Below are 21,476 nucleotides of genomic sequence, written 5' to 3'. Positions count from 1 at the left end.
TATCACTTCAAGTGCAATATCAGAGGCTGCGTTAATAAAAAAGAGAGATCAAAGGTTTAAACGTTTAAACCAGTAAACATGTGTTTAGCAAAACTGGCTCAAAGAGATCATCGGATGTGTATTGTCGTTTGTACAGGACTTTGTGGATAAGAAACTTGCAGTGACCATCAGAGGGGGGGAATGTGTAAAAGGAGGTGGAGTGCACTGCCCATGGGAGACGACCATCACTGCCCTCCATACCACAGTCACACTCACTAACACTGGTGAATATCAGAATATTTTCCCCTTTGATCTGTCATTCATTACATGTATCTACTGCAGCCAAAGCTGTATCTAGTCTGGCTCTAGTTCAAGTTATTCAGTTGGAATTATTATTCCATTCATCCATTTATCCATCCATCCATCTACTTATCTATCTATACACCCAGTTAAGAATCTATAAATATCTATTTATCTATCTATCTATCTATCTATCTATCTATCTATCTATCTATCTATCTATCCTTTAATTATCTGTCAATCATCTTTCAGTTAATTTATCCATACATTTTTATTTATATCAATAAATTCTACCATGTCTTTCGTTTAGTTATCTAACTTCTTAGTTATTCGTTATTTCACCAATACATCTATCCATCCATCTTGCTAGATATCCAGTGTTAAGCTATGTCCGCTTATTCCATTAATTTTCAATGTACTTCTTAATCTACGTATCCATCTACTGTATCTATCCCTTTATTATCCAGCCATCCATTTATTCATTAAATATCTGGTCTTTATCTGTAAACACTGTTATCCGTGAACTCTTTCAGGTTCTGTGATGCTAAATGGACAACCAGAGGCTTTGCCAGTCTTAACAGCTGATCTGGCTGTGCGGAGGTCATCTTCAAGCTTTCTTATGATTCACGTGTTTGGGGCTCATCTGCTTTGGCACACCGAAGGCCCACTGATCCTCATCACTCTGCAGCCAGGCTTTGCTCATAAAGTAAAGGAATCATTCCTAAAAAAAAAAACAAAAAAAAAAACAATAACACAAAACCTCAGTCATATTCTTGTACTCTTTAAAATGACCTTGTATTATTAAATAGAGAATACTGCACCTGAGCCACCATCTAGTGACATTCATTGTAAGGATCAGTCATGTCCTGTATTGTGTACTTTTGTTGACTTTTGTTGTTCCATGTGACTGTTTTTAACACTCACAGTTAAATGCTACCAAATCAGTGTAGTAATAAATAAATAGCAATAAATTTTTTTCCCAATTATATTTATTTGCATTTAACAAAAGATACAACATAATGAATATACAAAAACATGCATTTAGCAATAAGTTTTAGTTCCTGTTTTCATGGTCCTCCTAAAAAAAAACAAAAAGTACTTGGAACACAGATGTTTAAATAAATGAGATGTTGTGTTTAGGAGGACACTTACTAACTTTAGTAACTCTGATTAACTGTTTGTATGCTAATACAGGTGAGAGGGCTGTGTGGAACACTGACTTGGAATCAACATGATGACTTCACCACACCGGAAGGAGACATTGAGAACAGTGTTGCATCCTTTGTCACAAAGTTTAGCCTTGGATCGTGCTATTTGCCCTCAGCAGAGACTTCAGACCCATGCAATACCTACACTCAGCGCAGAGAATATGCAGAGGGCATCTGTGCTATTATCCACAGTCCTGTGTTTCAGGTTAGCACAGATTTATGACTTGATTATGGAGTCTCAGCAAATGTTTTATCAGCTTGTAAGAGTTGCCAAAATTAAATTACTTGCTACACAGTTGATTTCCACAGACTGAGCAAAATTCATGTGGAGGATGGAATTTATAGGAAAACATCATGTGTGTACGGCTGTAAGATTTATTCAATAATGCAATTTTTGTTGCTCATTTTAGTTATTTAAATCGATGGGTCAGTTTTTGATCCAGAATTGTTAAATAGTCTAAAATTAACAATTTTCTTAAAATACACCAAAGTAATTGCTTCTTCTGCAAATACTCATATTTCGCAAGAATATAACTTCTTCTTCCTTTGAGTTTATGAGCGTTTTGATGCAAAACCACCATTTACTGGCCTGGAGTGTCGAGTGGAAGATATATATTAGGGCTATTGAATCAACTGAGAGTCTACTCATTAGCTACAGCTACTGTAACTTCAGCTAAAATTACTAACTGTATTTCTCTCATCAATTTCCCAGAGCTGCCATGACGTGGTGGAGCGGGAGCCATACATGCGGCAGTGTCTGAGCGAGGTGTGTAGTTGCACCCCTCAGATGCAGTGTCATTGTACTGTTCTCACTGCCTACGCTCAACACTGTGCACAGGAGGGGGTGCCAGTGAATTGGAGAAACCAGACTTTCTGTCGTAAGAAATTACACCTTCACATTTTAAGCACAAATTTGTCAAAATGGTCATTTAGAGAAAGCCAAAAAAAACAAAAACAGTATAACTATTCTTTAATGAACATGAGATTTTTAAACCTGTGTCTTTTTTTTTCTATCCAGCGATGCATTGCTCCGGGGGGCAGGTGTATCACGAGTGTGGCCGACCATGTGGAGGCTTATGTACTGACCTGCAGCAGAACTGGAGCTGCCAAGGAGACGCAGGTGCTCGGAGCTGTGTACCAGGCTGCCAGTGTCCTGCAGGTCTGGCACAGGATGATCAGGGCCAGTGTGTGCCAGTCAGTATGTGCCCATGTGTTCATGCCGGAGCTGTACATACGCCAGGAAGTTCTGTACTGATCAACTGCAATACCTGGTATGGGAAAAAGTAGGCCTTTTATAAGTGCAGTAACTTCAATTTCTCTGATTGATTTTGTTTATTTAACAATCACATATTAAGTGTGGAATGAACAAATAAGCTTTGAACTTAGGCACTATACTGCAAATATTATCACCTATATCTGTAACTGTATTTGTATTTAAACACAAACCCATTATGTTCAGTGGGATAGAGCTCAGGGTGCTGTGCAGGCCACTTAAGTACTTCTATACCAACCTTTGAAAACCCTGTCTTTATGGAGCTCATACTGTACACATGGTCATTGTGGTGCTGGAACATGTTGGTCAACTTGTTTCAATGAAGAGAAATGGTAATGGTGTAGCATACAAAGACATTCCATTCAGCTATTAAGTTTGGGATGACTTTCTAAGTTAAAAGTTTTTGACTTTTATTTCTTTCTACATTGTAAAGCAATGCTGAAGGTGTCCAAACTTTGTAATAATCGCCTTTGAACATTTAATGTTGAGATGTATCTGCTACTCATGGTCTATAAAGCCTTCATGACGGCTCTAATCTGATGCTGTTTGTTAATTAGTGATTTTTGAGGCTGGTTACTCTAAAATAAACTTTTCCTCTGCGGCAGAGGTACGTTTTGGTCTTGTTTTCCTGGGATGGTCTTCATGAGAGCCAGTTTCAACATGGTACTTGATGGGTTTTGCAAATGCACTTGACAGTACTGTTCTTGCAAAAATTATTCCATAAAGGCTGACCTTCATGTCTTACATTTAGGCGTTTGGTAGACGCATTAATCCAGAGCGCCGTCCCTTTTTTATCTCCTTAAACTGTACATCTCAGCAGTTGAGGGTTAAGGGCCTTGCTCAAGGGCCCAACAGGGACACCTTGGTGGTTGTGGGATTTCAACCTGGGACCTTTTGAACCGTATGTCAAGGGATATGTTTAAAATAACAACTAATTGTTGCTGTTGTTGTTAGATAATAACCTAATGCTATTTGTGTTATTTCCCCCAGTATAATCCCCAGTGTTGTTGTAAAATGTGGAAAATAAATCACTAAACAAAAACATAGTAATTCTAAGTGATCCCAAATGGTAGTGTATGTTCCTATAATCTGACCAAAAATGACTTATCAGTACTTTATCCATTTGTTTTCTTTTTATTGGCTGCCTAAGACTCTTTTTGATCCAATATGAAAATAACTTTGATTTATAGTTTCAGTCTTATTTAGACTAGGCAAATTAACTACATATGTCCTGAGAGGGACCCGAAGCACAGTTTGACTGGAGCTTTCTACATTCACAGCCCTATACATAATGCAGGGTTAAGAAAATGAACATATGCGAAATGAGCAAAATTTACAATGATAGATTATTTAAATACTTTTCAAGCTTTTTCATTTTATAAAAAGGTACAAACTGTCTCTGTTAAATCATTATTGTTCATTCATTTTCTAGCCGTGCATGCACACGCTCACGTCCACACACCGCAGGGAGAGACATACCGCTTGTAAAGCACGCTGTTCTATTTGCAGTTGCTTCATTCTATCACTATTAATTACATGTTACATAGTTTTAGTTACATGTTACATAGTTTTATTATTAGGGTCGAGCCAAAAATTATAACTCCAGTTGTGTTATGTGTCACTGTAGCATATTCTCATCATGGTGCAGTAAAGGATCAATAATTTCTGGACCTAAAGCTAAAACAAGGGTTAAAGGATACTGTTTAAGTCACTAGACTTTTGGAAAGAAATAGGCTGTTGGATATATTTCTCTGGAAGGTAGAGAGAATAAAAGGAGACTTATCCTAGTTCTACTGTGATAACATGTTTATGATAAGTTTTTTATTACCATCTAAAGGTAACATTTTATCTTATCTTTGATAACAGATGCAGTGACTAAGCATACATATTGTTCACATTTCATTTTTTAATGCTGAAATTTGGCCTTGTGTCAACAGTTTAAAGATGTGAATGAATCCCTATACAATATGCCATGTTTGCTGCTATTGTTGGGCTAATGATTAAAAAAGAATGTGTGCTCTAATCTAGTGTAGTGTACTGTAGTGTAGTGGGTTTAAGTTTTCTCAATGTTGCTCTATCTATTATAATTACCATATCATGATTCTACAAAACATGACACATTTCTTAGCTACAGTACTGTAATTAAAGAGGCACTATTATAGAGGAGTTAAAAGAATGTTGAAAGAACTTTGATGAAGTCACTCTATAGTCTGCTGCATTTCTTAGATTGATTTCATTGCAGCTTCTTTATCTCGTTACATGGACTACAACGCCTTTATGTAAAAGCCTGAAAACATATGACAGTATGTGTGGGCATGGTTTTTAATCTTGGTAATTACTCTCTAGATTTGTTACTAAAACTTATGCTACATTTTTAATAATTAATCATTGAATGTGTTAATAGTTACGTTGATGCATCAACAATTGTTTTAATGGAAAATCCTCACAAGTGTAGTAAGACAAGTAGATGTGTGCATGTAGATGTGAGCAGAAACATATATTGTATTGGTCATGTTCTACTGCCAGATTATGTTTGGATCCTACCACATAAACTGGTGAAATAAAATAATCCTTAAACTGTGACTTTCTATAACCATTATATTTTTTTAATTTAGCTGCTATTTCATTAAAATGTCATATACTGTACAATGAAGTAGCAAGGTGATCGGCGGCATGGTGGCATAGTGGTTAGCACTGTTGTCTTGCACCTCCAGGGTTTGGGTTCGATTCTCACCTCGAGGTCTGTGTGGATGAAATTTGCATGTTCTTCCTGTGCTTGGTAGGGTTCCTCTATGTATTCTGGTTTTCTCACACAGTCCAAAGACATGCAGATTAGACTAACTGGTGTTCCCAAATTGCCTGTAGTGTGTCAATGCGCATGTGAAAGCTCACTAGAGGCATCCATGGTTCCTACTTTGGTAGGGAAAGGTTCCTAGATGGATCGATGGAGGGATGGAGCATGGTGATCAGGAGCCTGAATAAAAAAAAATTTAAAAAGTTGCACAAGTTGGCAGACCTGCTCTTGAGGTTGCAGAATGCTTGTTGCCTTAATCAATGATTAAACTTTGCCAGCTTGATGCCAATAGAGAAATTGTGTCTTGCTCTTACTCTGAGCCTTTTTAATAACTTCTGTTAAACCCAGTTTTGCCTGGTGTCCTTCAGAAGGTGGGGTCATAAAAGATTATAATTTCTGCTCCCCCTTCTTTTCATGTACTGGTTATTGACTAATTATTTGCAGAATAAAGATTAACTCTAGGGGTTCATGCTTTTGTGCATGTATTATTATGTTTTTTTATTATGAGGCAGTTTTTTTTCAGGGTTGCTGCAGTTGCATTAATGAACACTATGGCTGTTATATTTTTCTTTTTAATAGCACTGGCCAAATGAACTTACAGTAGATATAGGTCTTGAGGTTTGTCCTGTGGTGTGGACCGTACCAGAATTTAACTTGTTTAATTGCAGTATACTGAGCATCACTTAATATGTACTTCACTTCTCTCTCACTCTCTCTCTCTCTCTGTAGTGTGTGTGGACATGGAGTGTGGAACTGTACCAATCATGCCTGCCCTGAGGTCAGAGACTGTCCAGGTTCCCTTGTCTTCTCACCCCGATCTTGTTTAAGGACCTGCTCTAGTCTGGATAAAGGATCCTGTGCAGAGCCCATCTACGGCTGTGTCTGTCCTGAGGGAACAGTGCTGTTGGTGTGTTTTCTCTTTTAATAATCTTTTAAAATTTATTTCAATGGTCTATGATGCAATAATGCATGAAGGGATCTACCAGATTGCTGTTTTAGGGCCTGATTCTGTCAGAGTATATTGTGCACATACATATTAACAATAATTATTGCATATATATTGTGTATACTTTTAAGTACACATATCATCCTGCTAGTGTTACTGTACCTTAATCTCAGTGCCTGCATCAGACCCAGACTATATCTGTAATAAAATGGTTACAAAGAAGCAAATTTATAGCAATGTTCAATGCTGAAACATTTAATTTCACTCTATTCATAGCGTTTTTCTGCATTAAAAGAAAAATTGCAGTGGGTTCTGTTGGGAAACAACCTGGCGACTGTTTTATCTGATGTGAGTTTTCTGCCTTGGTGTGGCTTTGCTTTTTTATAACATGGATGCCTAAAACATGCCCACAGCATTATTTGTACAGAATTATTTGTACAGATTGGAATGACATGTAATAGGTCATGTACTGATAATGATTAACAGTGTTAAAGTCCAGGTGTTTCCTTTAACTTTTTGAAAGTGATACAATTTCTTTATTCGTATCAAGAATAATATTTTTATACTTCACCGGGTGCTTAATGATGCACATGTGTGGGGAATGAGAGCATTTTTTAATGATAAGTTAGAAACTTTCCAAACCACTTTGCTATAATGTTGACGATGTGACTGTTGCAGTGGAATTTCCGATGTTGTGTAATAGCCAAGACAAAGATGTGTACTTTCTATGGAGCAGCAAATACAACAAAACTGATTATTTAGTTGTTGACACTGTTTTTACTCTCATCCACATTTGTGCTTTTTTGCATAGGGTGATCAGTGTGTGTCTCCTGATGAATGTCCATGTCACCACAATGGCAGGCTCTTCTTTACAAATGATACAATTTCCAAAGACTGCAACACATGGTGAGCGTACTGGTCACTAGGGATATGTATCATGCTTACAAACAGTACTGTGGTGTTATATTCCTGACATACTGGTGGGAATTACATATTCCCATATATATTCAATTATAGGAGTGGATAATAGTGCGTTACAATGGACATTAAGTAAACAAATAACATGGACTAGACAGGCAAGAAAGTACTCAGTTGTTTTCTGTCCCATGAAATATCTAGAATCTAATTTAATCTATTCATTTTTTTGCCCTCACCATGTTGTACTTTTCTTTATCCTGCAGCGTATGTAAGCAGCGTCGATGGCACTGCACCCAGTTAATATGTGCCGGAATATGTGTAGCCACAGGTGACCCACATTATGTGACCTTTGATGGCCGCTGTTTCTCCTTCCTGGGAGACTGTGAGTACATGCTGGTGCAGGAGAATGAAGGGCTGTTCAGCGTGACTGCTGAGAATGTACCTTGCGGTAGCACGGGGGTCACCTGCACCAAATCTGTCACAATGAGCATTGGAAACACCGCCATTCACTTGCTCAGGGGTGAGCCTCTTAAACATACCACAGTTTCACACTACACAAAATTAAGATGTGAATAAAGATAATCAGCATGCTGATTATTCTCTGCTTTAACGTATGACTAAGGGTCATTTACATAATTAAGGGTAAATCAATGTTTTATCCTTCTCACCCCATGGCTTTTTTTTTGTGGCTAGACATGAATCATATCCTGCTCTCATGGGTGGAGAAGGACTGTAAAAATTGTGAGATTTGATCTTGTGGCACAAAGATACTTCGCACCCACACCCAAAAATCATATAAATTATATATTTATATGCTCTGTTGCATTACATTTTCCTTTTTACTGGAACTAAACTAAACATCTGTAAAAGCCCCCTTGATGTAAGGAAAAAAAAACATAAAAACATGGTTTGTCATTGAACAGCTGTTAATTTGTGGCTAAATGGGCAAATACTCACAGCCAAAACTCTGCTAAAATCCTTCTCAGAAACATGGAGCTTAGTGAATCTCAAAAGAAGACAAAGTCTTTTGTAGGATCCTCAACAAGCACATACTGTAGGGATGTGATACTTCAAATGTCCATGTATGTTTCGCCATATAGTGGACTACAGATTCAGGCTTAAAAGCCCTATTTCACTGTATCTGTTTTACCATGAATAGTTTTACGACTTGGATAAAAATCACTTTACACACTAAACAACTTAGCACCATGCATAAAATACACAATTAACACAAGAGAGTAAACAACTAACAAAATTTAATTAAATACCGGAGTTGCCAGCACAAAGATGAGGAATCAGACACGTTAACAGTATATTTTTTTTACATTTATATATTTAAAAAAAATTTATTATATTTTTTTATTTAACAGCATATTAAATATATAAGCAGCAGCACACATAACCCCATTATGTCCAGAGACATGCAAGACGTTCATACACACCCATAGTTTTGTGATCAAATGTATCTATCAAAATTGGTTGCCATTTTTATTACTTATTATTACTATAATAAATAAATTATCACACCACCACACAGTACTGACCCACACATATGGTTTTTACACACACACTGGACATTCTGGACATTTGTTTACACTATTGGCCACGGCACAACTACACTTCGTGGTCATCAAATCACATCAAATCACTCCAGCACAAATCACTTTAAGCATATTTGCACTGCACAAGTCACTTTTAATATGTGGATGTGGATTGCACAACCACGGACATAACCATTCTTTTATTACCATTTATTCGGCTGCTCTTATTGTTTTACATTTTTTCATATATTCTCCATATATTTTCTATATTGTGTATTTTTGTGTACAGATATTTTATTTTTTACTTTTATTTGTATATTTTTATTTTATTTTTCCCTAGTTAAACTTACCCTTTATTTTAATTTTCATATTTATTTCATTTTCATATTATTTTATTCTTAGGTCACGAGCAGTTGTCTAAGCATTTCACTGCATATCGTAATGTGTATGATTGTGTATGTGACAAATAAAATTTGAATTTAAATTTGAATTAAAAAAAAGAATAAATAAATTAATTAATTAATAAATAAAATAAAATTAAACATTTTCTGATTCTTAATCAGGATAGATTGTAAGTTCATTTGAGGGGAGATTGTTCCAGAGAGGAATAGCTAGGAATCTATAAACACCTATTTTTTTTCTCCATCATAAACAGTTAAGAATAATTATGAACAAAGAGTATATACATATGCTTTGTACATTATTAAGAAGTGACATTAAAGAAATCTTGCTCTTTATGAGCAATTAATAATCACTTTTGGGTAATACAACCAAATATTGAGCCGATACAATTTTACTTTCATTATTAGATATATTGTTTAATATCAAGGCAGAAAATGCGTTGAAACGTTTTCACACAAATTGTTTTATGCACAAAATGCATGAGAGTTTTGGTAACTGATTTGTATCCACTATCTTCAGGAAAGGCTGTAACAGTAAACGGCATGCCTGTGACTCTTCCCAAGTCTTACTCAGGCAGTGGCTTAGTGCTGGAGAACATCGGTCTGTTTGTGTCCCTCTCATCACGACTTGGTATTACGCTTCTTTGGGATGGAGGTATTTGTATAAATTAATTGTTAATTTCTAAAAATAGAAAAAATAGTTCATGTACAAAAAATACTTTTATTGCAAAATTAAGCAAGTAACTGGTGAAATTTGATTGTTTAAAATAAAACATCTTATCCATCCTAATCTGTATGGTCTTGTCTTGAATGTATTGTGCATTCTGTTTAATAATAAGAAATATTAACATACTTATTTTTTAAATGCTGCTCTGTAAAAAGGAATGCGTGTATATGTGCGGTTGGAACCCCACTTGCGAGGCCGGGTCGGGGGTTTGTGTGGGAACTTTGATGGAGATGCAGAGAATGACTTTACCACAAGGCAAGGCATAGTCGAGTCAACACCAGAGCTGTTTGGGAACTCATGGAAGGTTAGCCCATCCTGCCCTGATGTTTCTGAGCAAGATCTGCGTGACCCCTGCCAAGTGAGTGAACTTGACTTACCATTTCAGCTCCATTTATAAACATTATTTATGTTATGCCTGAAATAATTGATCTATTATCCTTCTAGATTAATCCTCACAGAGTGAATTGGGCAAAGAAGAAATGTGCAGTGATTACCCAAGAGCTATTTGCCCCATGTCATGCTGAAGTGCCACACCAACAGTACTATGATTGGTGTGTCTTTGATGCCTGTGGGTACGTGATGAAGAAATGGGTTTGTTTAGAGGTGAAAATGTTGCTTTTTGAAAATATTGGGGGAAAAATCTAATTTGCACATTCTTATGCAGAGAAACATTAATAACCACTAAGAGTCGGATGTCTAAGATTGGTGTTTTTTACTTTCAAAAAATATATTTCTTTATATAATCCTGCAACACTAATGCACTTTTGCCAGCATTTCACTAGTGCTTGGATACAACCTATCACACATGTGTTCTGTTATTCTGCACAATTAAATGTTTTGATTTGATTTGTACTTTCTTGTACACAAAATGCAAATTCTGGAGAAATTGTGAAATCTTTACTGTGGTCCACATCTGCTGTAAATTTGGATATGGGAGGTCTGTTTACTGGTGGTCCATTTGTGTTGAAAAAAAAACTTGTATGTTTGCCAAATGAATGATTTTAATACCTAAAAATAAAGTGATAATCAAATTAATTAGTAATTTGCTAATTTTTAAAGACAAAATCAATTAATACATTTTAAGTTCTATTCTTTTTAATATAATAAATGTATACAATTTCCATGAATGAAAGATGAGTGTGGTTCTGCCACTTAAAATGTCTGTGTATATGATGCAGCTGTGATTCGGGAGGAGACTGTGAGTGTCTTTGCACAGCCATTGCTGCCTATGCTGAGGAGTGCAACCGTAGAGGAGTTTATATTCGCTGGAGATCTCAAGGACTTTGTCGTAAGTACGAATGCACCACTATTCTTTTTTCCAAAAACGCATTAAAAACAAATGCATAGACTTTTTTTTTAAATACTATTAAACTGTTCAAGTTTAATTCTACATTTGATGATCTATATGATTTAAAATTGGAGATTGTTGTGGCTTCTCTCTCTATCTTGTTCTTTTTTAGCCATGCAGTGTGAGGATGGTTTGGTTTACGAAGCCTGTGGTTCTGCTTGTGTCGACGTCTGCCCTGGCAGTTCTCCTAGTCCTGACTCTCATTGCAGCACATTATCCTGTGTAGAGGGCTGCTTTTGCCCCCAGGGCACTGTTCGCCATGGTCAGGACATTATTTCAGTTTTTTTACCTAACTGACATAGATCATCAAATAACTATAATGTTTTGGTATTAATTATTTATGTGGTTCATACATACAGTACTATGTTTTTTTTTATTTCAAACATGGATATCAGTATACAGCAATTATAAATATGGGTCACTATGTGGAGTATTTAGGTCTTTTGCTTTTGTGCAACAAAATAATAAATATATCAAAAAGCTTTCTATACTAAAACATCAATCTGCTGTTCATGTATTAGTGTGGGTTTGTACATGCATGCATCATTCTTATAATGGTCATTTTGTCATATAAGGAAAAACAAAGTAACTGTGCCAAATTATGCATTTCAAACATAATCTCGTCATCACTAGAAAAGTAAAAATGCATTATTTTTAATAAATGCATAAGGCAGTACAGTAGTGACCACAGTTTACCGCACACCACCGAACCAGTGTGTTTATGCAACTAACACTGTCTTAAGAACATTCATGATGTTTCTCATATTCATAAGTGTGAGCAATACTGTATATTCATATTGGCACAGATGTACAGTAGATAAGGAAGCAAGTGCAGGTTAACAGACTTTATAATTCCTGTCCAGCAGTACAAAAACAAAGTTCAGTGGAGCAGCCAGGGAACCGACAAAGGTCAGGCAATCAACAATCGGCATAGACAAGGCAGGGCAAGAGCAAGGCGGGAAAACCAGAAACAGGAACAGGCCTGGGTAAATAAATCGAGATCAAGGGATACAGAGCGCAAACAGAGCAACTTGAGTGTGGAACTGAGAGTCCTTTTATACTGTGGATGTGTGTGTGAACGGACCCAGATGTGCTCTATCACTTATCAGTTGAACATAAAGGTGAGAGAGTCTTGGTAGTGATGGTAAAACAGCTAAATAAAAACAGCTATGTTTTTACTGATCCTGATTCTGGTGTTGAAATCACACATACTGTATATAAACTAAGAACAGAAATAGCCACAACTACAGTAGACTCATTAAATTAAAGTGAATCATTTACACTTGTGCAACATATTCTCTGGAAATATGGCAAACCCTGTGTTGGCTTAGTGTGTGTTATTTATTTATAATGACATCTCTTTGTTCGGAATAATGACATCTATTTGTTCTAATTGTACTTTCCTTACTGCAGGCACCAGCTGTATTCCTCCCTCCGAGTGTCCCTGTGAGTGGGATGGCTCACTGTTTCCTCCTGGAGCTGTTGTTACTCAATACTGTCAAAACTGGTCAGTCAGAAAATATTTCAGTCATACATACAAAAGTTTTGCTTACATACTATTGTGAAATTCATGATCTTTGGCTTCCAACAATAATAAATCTCCAATAAACATCTAAAACGTGTTTTCCAGCTCCTGTTCTAACAGCACCTGGCACTGCACTGGTCCTGCATGCCCTCCCACTGTTCCCTGTCTGGCTTCAGAGTTCCAGTGTAGCGGTGGCTCTCATCGCTGTATTCCTTCTCTCTGGCTCTGTGATAACGAGGATGACTGTGGAGATGGGTCAGATGAGCTCTGTCCCACGACTTGTCCTCCTGAGCAGTTTCGTTGCTCTGGTGGAGCCTGTTTACCCCTTGAGCTGCGCTGTAATGGCCATCCTGACTGCGCTGATCAGTCTGATGAGGAGTTCTGCGCTCCGGTTACAGCAGTCCCAGGGTGTGTGTCTGGGGAGTTCCGGTGTTCTAACGGACGCTGTCTGCCTGCCACTAAAGTGTGTGATGGGAGGCTGGACTGTGGGTTTGCTGACGACTCAGATGAGCGAGGTATTGATTAAATAATAATTAATAGCAGTACTTCTTTTCATTGCTAAATATTTGCAAAAGCTTGTTCATATTTTTACTGTTGATTATAATAAATGACTTACCCAGGTGTGAATTGACCCCAAACCCATAATCCCTAACCATAACCATACCTCCTAATCTACCTAAAACAGCCTGCGGAGTAGTGTGTGCTGAACATGAGTTCCGTTGTTCAGCCGGACGCTGCATTCTCTATCTGCATCGCTGTGATGGTCATGATGACTGTGGAGACTTTAGCGATGAGCGTGGGTGTGCCTGTTCTCCGGGAGAGTTCCAATGCCCTGGTGATCAGTGTTTCCCTGCAGAGAGAGTGTGTGATGGCCATAAAGACTGTCCATCTGGGATTGATGAAGTTATCTGTCCTGTAAAAGGTATTCTACACCTGGAGCATCATCGTACAAGAATTATTAACTGGTTATTTGCTCAACCATAAGCATTAGTTTATTATGAGTATTAGCCAATACAGTACCTGATAAGGATTAACATCCTATTAACATCTACATAGGAAAATAGATTTAGACATGATGATCCCAGGACAGGATTTCAGACCAGGGTTGGTACAATGCATTAGGGTATCCCTAATAATCCCTGTATTTTTTCGTCTTTAGTTTAACATATTAACTGGATTAGGGGAAATTTCACATAATATTAAGATCATATAACAAATAATAGCAGTAAATGTACAATTGATTTAATTGGTTAAAGTCCCTGCACTACACCCTGGATTCCACATAAGTTTATTTCCTGTCTTACAGACTGTAATCAGTACGAGTTCGGCTGTGCAAACGGTCAGTGTGTGCCACTGGCATGGCGCTGTGATGGTGAAACAGACTGTCTGGATGGAAGCGATGAAAAGCAGTGTGCTCGTGTTTGTGGACCTGACCAGGTCTCCTGTCAGAGTGGAGACCAGTGTGTCCAGCACGTACATCTCTGTGATGGGACGCCGCACTGCCGTGACGCCTCTGATGAAAGTGTTGACAATTGTGGTGAGAAGCTTGACATGCACTAATAAGTCTCTAACAGACTTTAAGCAAGGACCCGCCCCCCCCCAAAAAAAAAAAATCAGTTTTTGACTGCTTAGTAACCTAGTAACCTAGTGTAAGGATCTATCCAAGGATGGAAACTACAAAGCACTTTTGTAAGTCACTTTGGATAAGATTGTCTGCCAAATGCGTAAATGTAAAAGTAAGTGTAGGAAGTATAAAACATGGCTTAAACTTAAATTGGGGATTTTTTCAGTGAAAATTTCACCTTTATAAGACGTCCAAAACACATCAACACTGGACATCCCATGACCAGGCGAACAAGGTTTTTGATTGTGTTAGATCAGGAAAAGTTGGATAGAAAAATGACTTTACCCTGAACAGGTCAGGATCTCCCAGAGATGTCTACATTTTGTTTAGAATTGGTTTGAAGGTCATTTATTTCTAAATGTTTCTAAAATTATTTCTAAATGTTTAATGAAAGGAAGCCCTAAAGTGGTAGTGTTGTGGTTAGCATTGCGGCCCCACACCCCCAGGGTCAAGGGTTAGAGTCCCCCCTCGGGGTCTGTTTCTCTAAAGATTGCATGTTCTCCCAGTGCTTGGTGGGTTCCCTTTGAATGCTCCAGTTTCCTCCCACAGTTCAAAGACATGCAAAATTCTAAGTGTCTGCTTGTGCTTCTGCCCTGCAATGCGTTGGCACCCCATCCAGAGTGTACCGCACCTAATGTGGTAAAGTTCTCTGGGCTAGGCTCCAGTTTTCTCGTGACCAATAACAGGACAAGCAGTATAAAGAATGCGTGAGTGGGTGAGTGAGTGAGAATGTCTTTGTGGCAAAAATAAAACAGTCTTTCTTTCCTCCTGCCATAGCATGAATAGTTCAGCCCAGTGCTCAAGTACACACCGTACCTCATTCGGCTGGTCATATAGGAGGTCAAGTGTTGGCGTCTTTTTGATGTCTATTAGATGTAAAATGTTTACTGGTTCTTATTCCCCTAGTTACGTTTGGAGTTGGCTTGTCAAAATGCATCTAAATACAAGCCTTTTGATTGAAGGAACATCCCAATCCGGTCTAAACTTAGCCCTCCTAGATGTCTATTGCCTAGTCAAGTCAGGTCAAGTAGGCTTTTATTGTCATTTCAACCATATACAGTTCAATACACCGTGAAATTAAACATTCCTCCAGGACTCGGGTGCGACATACAGTATATACTGTACAACATAAAATAGCAACATAAATGAACAAAACTAAGTACCATGTGTGTGTGTGTGTGTGTGTGTGTGTGTTCATCGTTCCAGTCCCTTTTTATTGAGAAGACAGACGAATGTGAGGGCCTGAATGCTTTGGTACCTTTGAGTAAGGTACATAAGTGAGAGTGAGGGGTGTGTCTGATCAGCTGTAATGCTGGTGGCTTTGCGGATGCAGCGTCTGGTGTAGATGTCTGCGATAGAGGGAAGAAAGACCCTAATAATCTTCTCAGCTGCTCTCACTATCCTTTGCTGGGTCCTGCAGCTTGAGATGGCACAATTTCCAAACCAGACAGTAATGCTGCTGCTCAGGATGCTCTTAATCGTCCCTCTATAGAAAAGGGGTTAGAATCGGCGGTGGAAGCCTGGTCGTTCTCAGCCTCCATAGGAGGAACTGCTGCTGGTCTTTCTTGTTCAAAGAGCTGGTGTTGAGGGACCTGGTGAGATTCCACCATTCCAGGTGGACACCAAGGAATTTGGTGCAATTGATGATTTCTACAGAAGAACCGTTGATTTTTTCGACAAAGAGAGAGGTGAAGTCAACAACCATCTCTTTTGTTCTATCAACATTCATAGACAACTTTCAGAGATTGCACTTCTTCTCTTTACTGTATACTGACTCATCTTCCTGCTAGTAAGACTCACCACTGTCGTGTCACCAACTTGACAATGTGATTAAAGCTGTGTGTCACTACACAGTCATGAGTCAGCAGTATGAGGAGCCAGGGGGCTCCAGTGCTCAGTGTGGTGGTGCTGAAGGAGCTGTTACTGATCGGCCTTCTGGCTGCCTTTGAGGCCCTCTCGTTGCAAAGTCCACAGGAACACTAAACTAGATTTGCATAGTTGAAATCTCAATGGGACAATGAACAGTCCATCGGGGTGTGTGTTTTGCAGTTCACCGATCTTGCTATACTGTTCACAGCGTGCTTTATGGCTTACTGGTATAGTTTACTAGGGCAGGTTTTTTAATTTGGGGCAGGGGTAGCTCAGTGGTTAAGGCATTGGACTACGGTTCGGAAGATCCCAGGTTCAAACCCCACAACCACCAAGTTGCCACTGTTGGGCCCTTGAGCAAGGCCCTTAACCCTCAACTGCTCAGATGTGTAATGAGATAAAAATGTAAGTCGCTCTGGATAAGAGCATCTGCCAAATGCCCAAATGTAAATGTAAATGTAATTTGTTCCAGAGCTTTCGCCACAGCAACTCCTGCCAAAAAGTGTAGGATGTCCAAATAAATGGAATAGAAGTTATTCCCAGTAATTGCAACCCATTAAGTCTTATGCATCATGTGAGCCTGTTGACTGAGTCTGTTTATTTCTGTCATTTTTCCCCCTTTTTCCAGGGTCCACACGAATCCCACCCTGTCCTGGCAGCTTCTCGTGTGATAACAGAACGTGTGTGAACACATCACGTGTGTGTAATGGTATTCCCGACTGTCCCAGAGGAGAGGACGAACAGCTGTGTGGTGAGTCTGCAAAAGTACAGTGTGGATGACACAAGGAGGGCCAACAACAACAACAACAACAACAATAATAATAATAATAATAATAATAATAAACACCTTGGCATAGGTATCTTTTTAACTTTTAGTATTATTTTTAAACATGGGTTTGCACCATTCTTTCTTTTTTCCGTGTCCAGAAAAGCCCAGTATAACTCCGCTGCCCCCTGGTGACAAGAACATTACTCACACCTGCGCTGAGTTCTCCTGCTTGGACGGAACCTGTGTCCCTTTCAAATCAGTAAGACAGCAAACACAGATTTATCTTGTTGAATTTAGTCATAAACAACAAGTCTTAATTTGTCTATCCATGTGTATCCATGGGTGTGTTTGCATAATAGGTATGTAACGGAGTGGCAGACTGTCCTGATGATGGAAGCCCCTCGGATGAACAAGACTGTCGGAGTTGGGGGCAGTGGGGACCCTGGAGTCCCTGCAGCCACACCTGCGGCTCTGGCGTTATGAGCAGATACAGACGGTGTCCTGAGGGGGACACACTAACACGCTGCATTGGGGATGATACACAGAGACAGCAATGCTACTCCACAGCTTGTCCTGGTGAGAGCCTTAAATAGTACAGCTTTTTTATCATCATCATCATAATTAATATTCATAGAATTCTGGCTTAGGTATAAATGTGATGTTGACATTAGAGCTGATGATGTTATTTACACTAAGTGAGGATTAGTTATTAACGCAGACACTGTTGAGACATCGAGACATTATTAGAAATACAAAAATGCAATAGAGTAATAAATAGATAAAATAAAATAATGAATTAATACAGAAATGTAAAGAACTGGAACCCAAAAAAGAAGCTAAATTTTGGGTTTATCATAGCGTTGCAGTGGCTATTTCTATAAGCTTTGTTTTAGAATAAAGAGTATAAATCTAAATTTGAAATAAGTATCAGTTAAGTATAAATAGATCAAAATAATACTTAAATATAGCAACAATGTACATTACAATAACTTTAATGTTTGTTTGTTTTTTTGACGACGACATGGTGGTATAGTGGTTAGCACTGTGGCCTTGCACCTTCATGGTTAAGGGCTTAATGTGGGTCTCTGTGTGTGTAGAGCTTGCATGTTCTCCTCATGCTTGATGGGTTTCTTCCAGGTACCCCGGTTTCCTCCCACTGGTAAAAGACATGGAGATTAGGCTAATCATTTGTATTCGTAATTTACTCATTGTGTGTGTACAGTATGTGGATTTTAATGTAGAAGATGAATGAATGAATGGAATTGATTAACTACCGTAAAGGAATGGGTATTTACAGTATACTTATCATTTGCTTTGAATTGTTGATTTGACATGTGAGTGTGTGTTCGATGTGAACAGTTGATGGACACTGGTCAGCGTGGACGACATGGTCTAACTGCTCTAAAGGTTGTGGGGGAGTGGAGATCCGCAAAAGAGTGTGTGTTCCACCGCAGAACGGAGGCCGAGCATGCACCGAACTGCCAGGCGACACAACCCTGAGCACCGAGATCAGTGAGCTTATGCAAACACACATACATGCACGCATACACAACAGGGATTTACCAATATTTATGTAAATATTGACATATTCCCACCGTACTGATAAAGTGCAGATTAAGTCTCTTATAATGGTCAGGAAAGCTGCATGAACTGGTGTGATTCAGGCAAACACTCTTGAGTGCTGGGGGAGTACTGACAGTCTGCTTTAATAGATTTTACAGTTCAGTTTAAGGACTTTAATGTCTTCAAATGGATTCAATGAACTCCAGGTAAAGAGTAATTTAACTAAGCTGTGAGATATGCAATGTGTTAATATAATCAGAAAAACAGAAACGTTACAACATAGAATTGTCTTACAGTTAATACTAACACTGTCTAATATCAACTTTAAGACAAACCTTGGCTTAGAGTAACACTTGACCAACACATAAACTACAGCACACTAATCTTTAATAAAGAGATCCTATTACAATCTCATAGTGGACAAAGTCCTTAAATTTAAGGATTATTTTTCCTGTAACTTTAACAAATTACAATTTAATGTTATATTTAAAATGAATAACAGTAGGTGAAATATAATAGAAATAGAGCGTAGTTATAAAAAATGAAAGAATCTGTTTTTCTATCTTTTGGTCTGCTCTTGCTCACAGAGCCGTGTCCTCAGGACGCCTGCGCTAATGTTTCCTGTCCCGCTGGTCTGGTTTCACACACCTGCACTCCTTGTCCTTTGACTTGTGCTCATATATCAAGTGATACTTCCTGTGATGCCAGTGCTGAGTGTTTCACAGGTAAGCTGTAAAACTGCAGAAAATACACATATCAATACTCCTGAGGGTTCATATTTCTGTACCTTCCATCACACTCTTCAATACGCACACACTGTATCAACATACACACTCTTTAATAAAAACATTCTGTAGAAAATGTTTAATTTTTACTCTTAATCACATTTGTCTCTGTCTTTAGGGTGCTGGTGCCCAGAGGGGAAAGTGATGAATCACATGCAGCAGTGTGTCCTCCCAGAAGAGTGTGTGTGTGAGGTGTCAGGGGTACGGTACTGGCCTGGGCAGCAGGTCAAGATGGGCTGTGAGATTTGTAGGTGTGAGAGAGGAAGACCACAGCATTGTCAAGCCAACCCAGAATGTTCAGGTACACACACACACACACACACACACACACACACACACACGCAAAGACTATAGGCTATCATTCATTGAATCTCTCTGGGTCTGTAACTGTGTGTGTTTTGTGTTTGTATGATTTTTTAGTTCACTGTGGTTGGTCGTCCTGGTCCCCATGGGGTGAGTGTTTGGGTCCATGTGGGGTACAAAGTGTCCAGTGGTCTTTTCGCAGCCCAAACAATCCCACCAAACATGGCAACGGAAGACAGTGCCGTGGTATTTACCGGAAAGCCAGGCGGTGAGAATACCTGCAACAGATCCTCATGTTTTCAAATACATACTGTACATTTAAATCATAAAAATAAGTGATCAAAGTTACTGAATAATATGATTTAGAAACAAAAATAGGGAAAGCTACGATTGGAGTTAAAGGGTTAAAACCTGTATTTGTGGATTCATAAAATTTATTTTTGTATTGTTTTACTGTAAAAAGAGAAGGAAAAAAGAAGCATACAGTACAATGAAACCAGAAACTCTTTCCACACTTTCCTGGCCTTCACTACTAGGTTTTGTTATTCCTTATCAAGAGCAAAGAAATAAGATATAAGAAATAACAAAGACAATAGTTGAGGTTGAAACTATATGCCTTTTACAAACATCAGTAGTCCAGTTTTGTGCTTTCTTAAAAGAATCAGTTGAGGTTTTTTTGAGAGAATCTGCCACATCCGTTCTAAATGTCATATCACTTTCTTACATACATTAATGTTATATACATTCTGTGTGTTTCATGTTTTTGTATGTGTGCGCTAGCTGTCAGACAGAGCCGTGTGAAGAGTGTGAATATCAAGGACACACCTATGCAGTGGGTGATCGCTGGAAAGGAAGTAATTGTCAGCTTTGCCACTGTTTACCCAACCTTAAAGTACAGTGTGCACCTTTCTGCCTGTACACTACGACTGGATGCCCGCAGGTGCGTCTGTGTGTAATTCTCAAACAAAGCTTTTTAAAATGTTTATCTGTTCATCAGTTCAGAGACCTGGAAACCGAATGCGGAGACGGATAACAGCTGGTCATTATGTTTGATTTTCTGTTCACACTGAGATTGTGTGCTTTGTTTCTACAGGGTCAGACTCTGATACCAGGTGATGAGAATAGATGTTGCTATTGCAAGGACAAAGGTAACTGATGAGCATATTATAAAATCAAGTGAAAATATTGATTCGAATGACAGCAAGGTGAAAACATGCTATTTGTTAAAACCCCTTTAGAGCAGAAAGTCAGTACCATCACGACAACCCCGGCAGCTCTGCCAATCACTGTCGAGCCCTCCATGGCACCCGGGGTCACACCATTTGTGCCGACGTTTCCTCTGCCACCTGGAGGTCAGTGATAAAATAGTGTTTAGAAAATGTTCGGCCAATCAAGCTTTTCTTACAGCTTACTTGTACTAAGCAATGTTTGGTAATTTCATCTATAAAAACTGCTCGATCAGTACTGCTCCCCTATTGAGCTAATACAGTATTGTGTAAGACAGGTGCATAGTGAGACAGACTCCATCCTGTGTACATGTTTGTTTTTGTTATGTCTGAGGTCTGACACTTTAATGACACTTTATAATTAAGAGCATTACTAT

The 21,476-nt window shown here is 38.5% G+C and overlaps 1 protein-coding gene across 1 annotated transcript in view; it reads left to right on the top strand.

Annotated features, from left to right (window-relative positions):
• sspo (SCO-spondin) overlaps positions 1-21,476 on the top strand; it is a 91,677-nt gene that overhangs the window by 13,639 nt on the left and 56,562 nt on the right. The window contains exons 13-39 of the mRNA XM_053493669.1: positions 137-263; positions 813-985; positions 1,474-1,692; positions 2,200-2,365; positions 2,506-2,758; positions 6,284-6,461; positions 7,312-7,406; positions 7,682-7,938; positions 9,881-10,015; positions 10,243-10,445; positions 10,532-10,659; positions 11,266-11,375; positions 11,548-11,697; positions 12,849-12,942; positions 13,066-13,475; positions 13,646-13,882; positions 14,267-14,497; positions 17,082-17,204; positions 17,381-17,481; positions 17,582-17,798; positions 18,582-18,734; positions 19,373-19,510; positions 19,689-19,871; positions 19,991-20,141; positions 20,654-20,813; positions 20,967-21,021; positions 21,112-21,225. Coding sequence (XP_053349644.1) covers positions 137-263; positions 813-985; positions 1,474-1,692; positions 2,200-2,365; positions 2,506-2,758; positions 6,284-6,461; positions 7,312-7,406; positions 7,682-7,938; positions 9,881-10,015; positions 10,243-10,445; positions 10,532-10,659; positions 11,266-11,375; positions 11,548-11,697; positions 12,849-12,942; positions 13,066-13,475; positions 13,646-13,882; positions 14,267-14,497; positions 17,082-17,204; positions 17,381-17,481; positions 17,582-17,798; positions 18,582-18,734; positions 19,373-19,510; positions 19,689-19,871; positions 19,991-20,141; positions 20,654-20,813; positions 20,967-21,021; positions 21,112-21,225 — 4,561 coding nt within the window. The remainder of the gene's footprint in view (positions 1-136; positions 264-812; positions 986-1,473; positions 1,693-2,199; positions 2,366-2,505; positions 2,759-6,283; positions 6,462-7,311; positions 7,407-7,681; positions 7,939-9,880; positions 10,016-10,242; positions 10,446-10,531; positions 10,660-11,265; positions 11,376-11,547; positions 11,698-12,848; positions 12,943-13,065; positions 13,476-13,645; positions 13,883-14,266; positions 14,498-17,081; positions 17,205-17,380; positions 17,482-17,581; positions 17,799-18,581; positions 18,735-19,372; positions 19,511-19,688; positions 19,872-19,990; positions 20,142-20,653; positions 20,814-20,966; positions 21,022-21,111; positions 21,226-21,476) is intronic.

This window comes from Clarias gariepinus, chromosome 4 (genome assembly GCF_024256425.1).
Source record: "Clarias gariepinus isolate MV-2021 ecotype Netherlands chromosome 4, CGAR_prim_01v2, whole genome shotgun sequence".
In the NCBI taxonomy this organism is placed as follows: domain Eukaryota; kingdom Metazoa; phylum Chordata; class Actinopteri; order Siluriformes; family Clariidae; genus Clarias; species Clarias gariepinus.
Note: the sequence above shows the minus strand (reverse complement) of the source record. Positions and strands in the feature narration are given on the sequence as shown.